This window comes from Pseudopipra pipra, chromosome 2 (genome assembly GCF_036250125.1).
Source record: "Pseudopipra pipra isolate bDixPip1 chromosome 2, bDixPip1.hap1, whole genome shotgun sequence".
Classification (NCBI taxonomy): Eukaryota; Metazoa; Chordata; class Aves; order Passeriformes; family Pipridae; genus Pseudopipra; species Pseudopipra pipra.
Genome location: NC_087550.1, coordinates 112,084,784 through 112,096,976, shown reverse-complemented (window position 1 = coordinate 112,096,976; position 12,193 = coordinate 112,084,784). Strand labels below are relative to the sequence as shown.

The window sequence follows — 12,193 nt, the reverse complement described above, 5'->3', positions numbered from 1 at the left end:
AACTCATTTAAAGGACTGCAAAGTCTATAACCTTTAGTTAATTTGATCAGCCTAAGTGAATTCCGGCCAAAAGATGTCACAGTTTGGTGTAAAAATGTTGTGCCAATCTGAACATAACATTAATAATGATGCTTTTAGCACATTCCGAGATGATACATTATCTGCATTGCCCTGTCCAAAGGCTGGAGAGAAACCATAAACACACATATATATGTATACAGACTCCTGCAGCAAAAAGAACCCTCCCGAAATGAAAAAATGTACAAAAAATGAAACAAAGAACTCCACCCTGTGTGATTAACCTTTAAAAAGGAGAAACTCCAGTGATGTAAACTGAACTATTTGCAGGGCTTAGCTTTCTAAAGCTTTTTGCTAGACTTCGATGCAGTAAACACGCTGCTCTGTTATAGCTTGTGAATTAAACAAAGAACTTCTGGCTTACATGAGCAAACTGTTTAAATACATTCCAGTTGTGTCATGTGCAGTTCTCCGTGTGTGCAGTGCAGTGGATGCTGGTGTGTGGTCATCAGCTCCTCAGGCGTAGAGGGGAGAATGGTCTCCCACACAGTCTGGATAAAAAGGTCTTAGCACTGGAAGTACTTTAATTATTTTCTAGTGGCGTCTTTTTTGTTGTTGTTCTTAGGTCTGAACTGTAATCATCGTTAATCAGCTCACTGGTATAAAACTGGCCAAACATAAAGCTCTTTGCAGCTAAATAGATGCAGCCGCCTTTTGTGTTCAGCTGCTGAGTATACAGAGATCAAAGTCGGAGCTGGGTTGCCACCTAGTGAGAAATCTGTAGGGACGCATGTAGACATGGAGTTGCATAAACAGGAAATTACAGAGAGAAAAAAGAAATACGTCCTGACTTGCCAAGTTCATGTCTCAATTTTACTTTCAGTTAAACATACTGTAAGTTAACATTTCCTGATAATACTGTGAAATCTAGTTTTCTGATTTCTTTCCTCTTTGGGAGGAGGACAGCAGTGCTTGTAGACTGTTGGGATGTGACATATTGTCAAACATTTTAAGCCAGTGCTGATGTCGAGGTGAGAATTGCTGCTGTAATCTGGCCCATTTGTTTCTATTGCCGGGCTATCAACACTATTGTGCTCTTAGGTGTTTGTGCAGATTCCCAGGACTAGCCAGAACAAGTTTGGTTGAAAAACAGCTCTAAGGGGAGAACAAAAAGGATTGCTTGCAGTTGAGGTGGATCAATACCTCGATTCTGTCTACGGTGCAGTTGCACAAGCGGTTTCACCAGGATGAAGGGAGAGATGGTGCAGGAGAGGAGAATGAGCTGACAGAGGAGGGAACAGCTTTTAATGGGACTGCTACTTTTAAGTGTTTATTGGTGAGTTTTCACTACAGTAAAGCACACTCTGTGTAACTTTACGAAATTATGACCTTCCAGTTATTTCAGTAAAGGCCACTGAAACCGTACAGCTGAGCATTTTGCCAGTTCAGTGTTCCAGCCAAGCACGTAGCATTCCTTTACCAAATACACACCATGTGTCTAATTCTTTCTCCGGGGTTTTTGTTTGTTTGTTTGTTTGTTTATTTTTAAAAGAAATTTCACAGCATATTGTGACAGATCTGCTGCTGCACACACCCTTCCATTTCCCTCTGTTAAAGAATTCATTGCGTTGCAGTGTTTTAAGTTGTGGTTTGCAGTGTAAAAGCCTGTGGTCTGTGATACTGGGGAAGGCACTGGGTTTCAGACTGCTATGCAGTGCTGCATAACAGGTGGGAACGTGGAATTTAATATAATAAGGTTATCAATAGTGCACCCACTTTCATAACTTGATTGATCACGACTTGAGAGTCAATGACTGTTTTCAATTTCCTTTCATTAATTATTGAAAACAGAATGTTAGGAGAAAAGTGTTTCAGATTTTACAGCAGAGGTTACAGAATGTCTTCAGCAGCAGCTCCATTTCTGTTTGGAAATCCAAACTTATGACATTTTTAAAATTAATTTATGGAGTTCGTAACCCTAATTATGATTATCCTGTCACTTCTTGAGTTTGTGAAACACTTCTGAGACTGCTACTTTAGAGTGGAGAAAACTACTAACAGTATTTTGAAAGACAGATTTTCCATGTAATTAATTAAAAAGTAATGATCCAGAAAGTGTTACTTTAACTTTTCTATGTTTCCCCCTTTTCTATGTTCCCCTACCTCAATGAACCTGCTGTGGAGTATAAACCAAGAGGCCATGGAATGTGGAAAGTCTTAGATGAGAGATATCCAAGCTTTGTTCGTGCTTGAAAAATAATGGATTTTTTCTTTCATTGTGATGGGTGCTTTGTAAAAAGTTGCTAAGAATTATCATTTAATTAAACGAAATCAAATTATTTGGGTTTAATTATCTGCAGTAGATAGATATTAATACTCTTTCAGGCATTCTTAAACATTTTTATTAGTTCAAGTTGATTCATTACCTAAAATACACCAGCTTATTTATGAATCATTGCTTATTTGCAGCCAGTAAAAATAAGAAAATGAGTTAAAGGAGAGAGAGTTGCTTTCATGGACACAGCCATGCAAAGCAACTTACAATGTCTGTCAGATACATGATTCTGGACAAGTCTAGTGAATGTATCAGAAGTTGTGAGAGAAAAGTGGGTTTTTTTCACACCCAGTTTCACGTTCATTGTAGCTGACAGAGCATAAAGTGAGGTAGGAAACTTGCCTTGTAAGTCTCCCAAGACACTCAGCTCCAGCTAAAAAGCCATTAACATGTTTATATTTCTGTCCAAACACTGAGGAAGAATAGAGTACCAAATGGAAGTTAGACAGGATTTAGCAAACATCTATGAAGTCTGATTCCACGAAATTAAGATTTCCATAGGTTTCTGCATGGGGGGGCTCAGAAAGGGATTCTGGTTATTGAGTATTAGCTGTAATGAGGTTGTTCGTTCTTCATGTCAATGTTTTGTTTCCAAATGCTACAGCAGCATTAAAACAAAAGATACTGGCGGGAGGTGGATTATCTCACATTGGCACTACACTTGTTGATTACCATGGTGTTCTTATCAAGGGCTGCTCACAGCTATCTGCATTTGTTTCTTTTTGGTAGGTGTTTTAAGGATATTTGCTAGGGTACAGATTGATTATGCAACAAAGGTTTAGTGACAATGGAGACATTTCGAAGGGAAAGGTGTGTACTGGTGTTTTGGCAGCAGCTCTGAATGCTGCATTTCCCAGCCTTATTTACTTTCTCCTTCCATATTCCTTTCCTTTCTTTTAACTATATATACATATTTCACTTGCTCACTGAGCCATTTCCCGTGCTAAAACTGCACGACACTGAGCCAGCGGAGACAAAAATTAATGTCTTTTTTTTTTTTCTTACTGAGTTAACACTGAAATGGTTTGGTGTGTGGTGTGACAAACTCCAGGCTTCTGCACAGTGGAACAGAGGGCAGGAATGTGTGTGGGATGAAGGGGGAAACAGCCAGCAGTTAAATCAGCTTGGCTACCGTGGAGCTTCAGCCACCCCAAAGTGTGTGGGAGGAGAGGCAGGAAAGCTTTTAGTGCTTGTTGAGGCAAAGCGTCATTAACTGGTCAGATGTATCTGTGTGATGAGGAGTCGCTCACATATCCCAGGAAGGCAGGTGGTGCCGTTTTAATTAAGAGAAAGGAGAGTACTCTCTTGTGGAAGGGAAAAAAAAAATAAAAAGACAAATCTTTGGGACAGAAACATTGCTGTGGTTCTGTAGTATAGGAGTTTCATTGCCAATGTCAATACAGGATGTTCCCACCTCCAGCTGCTCATTCCTGTTGCAGTGTGTTGGCTGCACTGCGAGCTTTTATTACTTCCTTGCTATGTTATTAGGATAATTAAACCTCAAAGTAATTTTCACTGAGCAGCAGGAATGAGCAAACAGAGAGGAGAGAGGGAAATTTTTTAAGCTAGTATTGCCCAGGAAGTTCATGTGGTTTTGGAAGCGTGGCCTCAGGTACAGTGTGGTTGGTTAAACTGGAGTTCGCTGTCCTGCAGGATGTGCCTTGTGCTTGTTACAGGATGATGTGAGGCAGAGGTGTGTAGTGGTGTGCTTGGCTTGGAGGAGTTGGGTCCTTTTTAGCCCCTTGAAGCACTGTGTCTAGTGCAGAAAATGAATCAGACCCGTATTAAAAATAAGTGGCAAGTTTTTGGTAATGGGAGGCTTCGAGGACAATTTCTGTGGGAAGAGGCTCCGGGACTGCCGGTTTCAGACAGCTCCAGTTGAGCCAAAGCTGAACTGATCAGCCTTGTGGTGCTTCTGTGAAAATACATTTAATGAAGGGTAGAAAACACTGGAGTGAAGTGTAGGGAGTGTGGAACAAGGAGAACACCAAGATCAGGGAAGGAGGAGGCAGAGCAGGTATCCCCTGCAGCCCATGGATGGCCCCTGCTGGAGCAGCAGCAAAGTGTGAGAAGGAAGGAGCAGCAGAGAGGACCCACTGTGGTGTACAGAGCATGACCCCCACGTCCTGCACCACTCAGAGCTGGGGAGCAGAGGGGTCTGGAGTGAAGAGTGAAGTTGAGCCTGGGAAAGGGGGGTGGAAATTTGTTGGTTTCATGGTTATCTTTTTGATTGCCTCTGCCCAAATCAATAAGTATTTATTTTAATTGGCCAAAATTAAGTTAGCTTCATCAAGTAAGTCTATTTTTCCAACAATAGGAGCTGATAAGCAATCTCTGTGTCTCAACCCATGAGCTTTCTTGTTCTTGTTACTTGCATTTTCTAACCACCTGCCCACTTGAGAGCAGAGGGTGAGCAGGAGCCTGGGTGGGAGTTTAACAGCTGGCGAAGGCTAATCCACAGGACTAAGCCCAATGTGTTTCTAGGGTGAAACAGGTGCTTCTGAGGTCTCAGTGTCTGCATTATCCATACTTCAGGTGGTGCATCAGGCATGTGTCCAAAGCACATAATTCAGGTTAGTTGCATATGAAAGCATTCCAGTTGGGATGGTTGGGAGCACCAAAGGTTGGTAGGTGATCATGACACAACCAAGTGAACAAAGCATATTGATTTCCTTTTAAAACTTAGTACTACCATATCTATTTAAATTAAGTATAATCATATTCTCGCTGTACAAAATATGTAGAAGTATTTTAAGCAAGAAGTTTACTCCTGGTGTGGTTACTTCCTTTCAAAATACTGTCATACCTGAGCTGTGGCTGGGGAAGTAATCCTTTAAAGGGCTGAATCAGGAAAATCAGAATGGGGTATGTATATAAATGAATTGTGTATATATAAAAGTGACATGTGTCTTCCATCTTGCTAAGAAACTTGGTGCTGTCCTTCTCCCAAAAAGATGTGGCTGCTGCAGTCTGTGCATGTTACTTTTAAGGTACTAAAATGGTGCTATAATGTAGGCTGCTAGAGAGCATCTGATTCTTCCATGCTGTGGGATACCATGAATATACTTTGAAAATATGTTCACTGTGTTTGAGATGTTTTAAAACCTTGGGTATCAGACTTCGAAAGGAAATTGGGTGTTTGCCAGAATTGTCAGAGATGCGTAGGATATTAGATTGTTAACTCCCATGGGAATTTTAAGTGATGCTCATGTTTTATATTTTCTATCAAAGACTGATATATGTTTCTTTGTGATTATTTAGAGAAGTTATCTTTTTAGTGCTTCCAGCAATTCACTTTCGCTGTCACTATCCACTCATGAGGCTGCATTTTCTCTGTGTGGTGATTATCACTGGGAATTCCCCTTGCCATCTTTGAACTTTCCTTTGTTACAGAAGTCTGAACTTTCATGTCATTTTAACAACTTTAGCACCCTCTAAATAATTAGCCAGGTCTAAAATGGAAGCTTTAACGTCTCTCCTGTTGCTAAAAAAACCTCAAACAGACTGAAATTCTGGAACATTTATTGGTAACACTAGTGTAAAATGACAGCTTTTAAATGCTTTTCAAATTAGGATGTAACATATCAACCTGTGTGCTAAACAAGTTAAATGAAACACCAAGTTTTTCTCCCTATTTCTGGTTGTGTTACAATACCTTTCATGCAGCTGCCAGATAAACTTTTAAAGCTTGTGCTTTTAAACCTTGCTATTCTATTTATTATCACTGTTGTCATTAATGTTTAATTTTGAAAGAAGTGCTGACTGAGAAGTCTTAAAGAACAGACCAGAAAGTAATTTCTTCAGTTCTATTAAGAAGAGAAAAATGAATAGATGAAGTCTTCAAAAAGGATTCAGACATAAAGTTAAATAGTCCAGCAAGTAAAAGATGACAGTTTGGTTTAAATTCCAAGACCTTGTCTTGCCTTAGGGCATGTTCTTTTAGCTCAATTTTGTTTCCTAGTGAAGGAGACTGTTGTAAATATGAGACACATCACCATTACTAAATGAAATGTCACCTCTTGCTGCTTAAAGCTGACTTGCTGCATTGGCAGATTCTAGAGTTGTTCTGAATCTTTTGTAGGTGTTTGGAATGTGAAAGGCCTATTTTGATATAGGATCTGTGTCCGGGACCTTTATTACTACACAACATTGCTAAAATGCTCAGCAAAGGTTTAGAAAACTTAACAACAAATAGTTCATTCAGTGTTATATTCAGAATGATAAATTACAAATAATATGGGGGTCAGAAGATAATAATGGGATTTTTCTTAGGAAATCTTCAGTCACCTGCTTGCAGTTAAACATCTGCTTGGTTTTATGTTGACAACTGAAACAGTATCTGTAGGTACTTGGGATTTTATTTACCTCTGAGGAACCTATGAAGGTGAAATTTAATTCATTCTGGTAAAAGCATTTGATAAAGAATTGAATAGATGCTGATGTCATTTTTTTCAGTGAAAACAATGAAATATATGTGCCATTTCTGCCTTTTCTCCTGCCTCCCTTTTCCTTTTTACTGGTCTTAAACATGACATATTTTGACCTTTGGGTCACAATCCAAATATACTTCAGAATTCATCATCTCTTTTCTGCCCTGTGGCTTTGTTAAATCAATGTGGTATGTACTTTTCTGTCTCATTATACCTAGTTTTCTTGTTCCTTAATAGGTCTACTGTTGAACAAGGCCCTGGTGTTTTTAAAATGGGAGTTTGTTCTGCACTTAGCCCGAAGACCCCTTAGTCATACAAAACCTTGTTTTGTAATTTCTGTTCTTTTTTTTTTCCTGTTTGGAGATTTTATTTTCCACTTTGTTTGTCCTTCCTCTTGTGCTGGTGCTCAGTCTGTGAGCAGTTGTTGTACTCATCCAATATTACGCAGAGGAATGAGGGAAATAGCAGCATATACTTTCTTCCTCTCAGTTCTAACTCTCTTCAAATAAAGCCCACAAAGTATTAAATAAAGGAAGCAGCCAAAATAAACTATTTTGAAAACAATTTTTACCTGTAAAGAAAGCAGGACTTTTCTGTAATTTCCTGTTGGATTTTCTCTTTGCCTTCCACTTAAAATAGATATTGGAGATCATGGTGAAGGGTGGTAGCATTAAAGTCATTATACAGTAAGAGGCAAAATAAAAGCACTGTATTTTCTGAAGATCATGGTCATTCACAGAATCACAGAGTTTTCTGTTCTTCCATGCCATGCCTCAGTGTGCTTATCCGTGATCCTATTTAGGAAAGACTGGATGTGCATTTCAGGGAACCTCTCTGCCTAGAAAAGAAGGGGTAACTATTTAATGACTAATCAAACCCTAAGTGTGATGGAAGGGAATGTTACAATATGGTTTTAGTAGTTGCTCTGCATGCAGGTGGTGTAAGAACTGATCCGTGGGTATTTTCAGGAGTGAAAGACATATTGCTGTTTTCTTACAGGACAGAATTTCATCTGTCTGTAAAGGACAAATTTTACATTAATTTCTTCTGCATCAGTGAAAGATGCTTCTTTTTGCTGCTCTGCTTGCCCTTCCTGTTACATAATGGTTTCTAAGGGGTTGCTCTGTCATTTTGCTTTTAGATTGTATTTACTAGATTGTAAGGGGGGATTCACATAATGCAGGTGTAATATGGAAGTTCTAGTAAGGAAATTTGCACTTCATGAATCCAGACATTTTTCTTGGATTGAAATTCAGTCATTTCCAAACTCTGAGCATTTCTTTTGGATTTATGGATGACTGAAAGGTCCAAAGTCTAGCATAAATCTGAATTACCTGTTAAATGCTTCATATGAAAGAATGTTCATCTTGCTGCTTGTATCTTTCAATGTCATTGATTCATGTTAGAAATGTAAGAGGGCATGTAAAAATAGTGCATTTTAATTGTCATTTTAGTGTAACACAACAATATGGAGAACAGTTTCAAACCAAGAGACCATATTTTTATTTTTCCATTAATACATAGGTAAGTTGTTCTTGAAAAATGAACAATTGTATAGGAAGAGAATAGAAAAGGAAAATGTCTGTTTCAGAATTCAGACTGATATTTTCCCCACTTCTCAGGTTATCATCAAGACTATTCATTCAGGATTTTGCTATTCTTTCTAGAATCCTAGTGGATAAGTTAAAAGAAAAAAAAAAGTTCAGGGATGATTAAATAACAAAAATATCAAATAGTTTCAACACAGAAAGAAAATTCAGTGTGGTTTGGATTTTTGCATTTCTATACCTGCAGAAGGATTTATTTGTGATCATAAAAAGTAAGAGTGTTGTTTAGTTAAAAACAAAATCTCTCAAGCTTTGAGAGATTTCAGGGTGGTTTCTGCTCTTCTTTTAGTCACAACTTTTTCTGCTTTTCTCTCTCTTCTCTAGAGATACAAGTTAATATATGCTGGTTAAAATTTGTGCCAGTGTCATTTCATATATTGTGATTTAAAAATAAATAACTACCATTAAAGAAGTAAACTACAGGAAATTTAAACATAAGAAAAAAAAGTCTTTGCTCATGAGGGTGGTCAGGTGTCAGTGTAGGCTTCCTAGACTGGTTGTAGAGTTTCCATACTTGGATATGTTCAAAACCCAGCTGGGTGTGGTCCTGGGCAACCTGCTCTAGTTGACCTTGCTTTGAGCAGGTGGGTCAGACTGGAGACCTCCAGGTTTTAATATTTCTGTAGTGTGGTGATAGAGCCTGTCTTCTGTATTTGGGGATAACTTTGTAGTGATAATGCATATTTCGGATGAAAATGTTGGTGTAGTCTGCATATGTGCATTAAAAGAACTTACTACTGTGCAGTTTTTCAGATTATGACCAAGGAGATCTTTTATTAATAAGTCACTTCATGAATTTGTTTTGTGTGTTTATATTTTGAGATCTATTTGAGATTTTTAACTTAATTTCACACTAAAGTTCTGAAGTGGCATAATTAAATACCATCTCATCAGTGTCTTTTATAAAGATTAATGAATTTATTAGAAATTTCAGATGTGTACATCTTTCCAAACATTGTGTTCTGTTTTCAGGTTTTTTTATTGAATAATAGCTAATTTACTACCTTCTTATCTTCCACAGATCTAAAGAGAGAAGCCAGTATTTGTCACATGCTGAAGCATCCTCATATTGTTGAACTGTTGGAGACATACAGCTCAGATGGAATGCTTTATATGGTCTTTGAGTTGTAAGTTTCTCTCTTTGATTTTACCTTTCTTTGTTGTCATTTACTAAATAAAATCCTACAAGCGTGTCTGCTCACACCTGCGTGTTTTGTAGCTCAGAGGTCTGGAGTGCCATGAAAATGTTTATTTCTGGCAAGAACAGGTTGTCTCAAATTAAAAAAGTTGTCCCACTGGCAAAGTGGTGAACATCAGGGCTTTCTAAAGACAGGGGGCTGTTTATTGATGGCTGCTCTGTCCCTAACAAGGTTCATGAGAACAAGTTGAAAATCTGGTGATAGACATCATCCTTGGGTAGCTGATGATATTCTCTTCCAGTTGTGAAGTTTTTATTTTTTTCCAGATTGTTGCTACTTTAGCACTGCTTTTGCATTATTAGATAAAAAAGTAAAGCTTATTGGAGTATTTAGATATTCTTGTAAGTCAGTATAACTGTTCACAATAAATTAAAAAAGGCCTTTGTCTAAAAGATATGTTTTGGAAGTTTCAATGTGAGAGTTTAGTCAGAAGGGTGACCAAAACATGACTTCAGCAGTGGACAGGTATTTTTAATCAACAACAAGAAATAAAAAAGGGGGGCAAGCCCCTAAATCACCAGTTTTTTCTTTGAGGGAAAATTATTAGTCCTTCCAGAGTTAAGTTTTATCTAAATGGGAAGAACAAAAGCAGACATGCAGAATGGTAATTTGTGCACGCTCTGTGTTCCATCTTCCTTCTCTCTCTGCTCTCCACCTACAGCTCTTCTTTTTACGCTCCACGTATATTCATTCCCAGTGTGTCTGGGCATACATGTTTGTACCTCTTGAATTTCTCTAATCTTCCTCCATTAAGTTCTCTGATGCATTTTACCTGCTTATGGTGGAGCAACCACATCATGCCAGTGTGTTAGGTCAGATTGACTTGTCCACTAGAGCCAAGAATTTGATTTGAGATATGCACTTTAAAAATAATTCTCACGTGTTTTAGCATTGAGGAAGTGGAAAGGCAAGGGGTAATGGCAAAAATCTGGGTAAAGATGAAAGTTGTTGCTTGAAAATCTTCTGCTTTTTTTTTTTTAGGTGATTTTATAAACTTATGATTTTGTAAAATAATTATGCTATGCTTTCCTCTCTGTACATTTTGATTCAATACTGACTTTGCATTTTTATTTTGTAAATCCCAAAGCATGGACCAAGGGACTTTAATTACCCTATTATGAAATAATTATGTACACCTTGGGGAGACATACTCTGATAATTAACAAGATTTTGAAATGGAAAAAAGGTTTTGCTTCTATTTTTACTACACTGATAGCTCAGAAATATGAGACAAAAGCAGTAATTATTTTTTTAATGGCAGGCCTATTATAATTTATGTTTGTATACATAAAAAATAAGTCTGAACAATTAGGATTACTACACAAATACTGTACCTGACTTCAGGCCACATGAAAGAAGGAATTACGAGGCTAAATTATTTGAAGGATAATAATTGTTTACCATATGTGTGCCCTTGTTTTCTTTGTACACTGCAAAACATCACTCTTTTGTAACAAAGAGTGATGGAAAATGAGGCAGTAGGAACACCTGTGCTCAAAATGTGGCAGGGAATGGAAGAGCTGTGGGCACAATGTGTTATGCTGGAGGGAATGCTTTGGTAAAGTGATTCAGCAGAAGACTGATGTTTGCTGTGGAGTAAGAACAGCATTGTCTGAGTCTGCGTGAGTTAGTGACTTACTGTATAATTGTGACCATATTAAGAAACCTGTAGTTAGCAGAAAAGCATCTATGGACATTTAGGTAACTTATTTTTCCTCATACTGCCTCCTGTTCATTATGCTGTTATTGTAACAAAACTCAACTGATTTGCAACAAAGTTCTGTCCTCACTAATAAAGTGAATTCATTAGGGTTTAGTTATTCAGAAGTTACTGAGAAGGGGAAGATACCACAGATCTGCAAAGGAGATATAAAGCTAGCTGGTGATGAGCTGTTTGTGGGCTGGTAGGTGCTTTTCAGGCCCAACACATGAAATGCACAGAATAACTGAACCTAAAACTTCATGCCAAGACTTGTAAATGAGACACAGGTCCACTACTGTTTTATAGTCTGTGAGCTACATGGAGCAGCTGCTGGGATGACCCTAAATATCTTGCCAAATCTATTGATACAAAAAAGTACTAGTTGAATAGGCAAATGTAGCATACACCTGATAACAACAGATTGTAACGCTCAGGAAAATATACAATTTGTGCCCAGTTTTGAAAACAATGGTTAAAATAAACATTTAAAAAAACAAATCGCAATTCATAGAAGCACTGATGAACGTGAACAGTAGCAATGAGGTTTAACACCAAAAATTGAGCTATGTCTTTAACCACTATTTATTCACAAATTCAAGCAGTCTTTAGAATGGGGCCATATGTGTGTTACCAGCAGGTTGCAGTCACCCATGTGGTGCTGCTGTATTAAACTGCAGAGAAGCAGTGGGTTGTAATAGATGAAGTGCATATGTAGAGTAAGAAGCAGACTCCATCCCAGAAAATCTTATTGCTGAAGTAAAATTATTATTTTAAAAGTTCTTAGATGTTTTTACATCATAAATGAGAAAGGATGTGCCTGTGCCAAATGATTTCCCTCACACACACCCCAGCTGCCCCTTAGAAGGGTAATGGACTCTTTACACTGATGGAAAAGATCCCTT

The 12,193-nt window shown here is 37.9% G+C and overlaps 1 protein-coding gene across 11 annotated transcripts in view; it reads left to right on the top strand.

The window, feature by feature from the left end:
* CASK (calcium/calmodulin dependent serine protein kinase) overlaps positions 1–12,193 on the top strand; it is a 203,427-nt gene that overhangs the window by 74,542 nt on the left and 116,692 nt on the right. For all 11 annotated transcript variants that reach the window (XM_064646911.1, XM_064646909.1, XM_064646902.1 and 8 more), the window contains exon 3: positions 9,412–9,517. In XM_064646911.1, the coding sequence (XP_064502981.1) occupies positions 9,412–9,517 (106 nt within the window). The remainder of the gene's footprint in view (positions 1–9,411; positions 9,518–12,193) is intronic.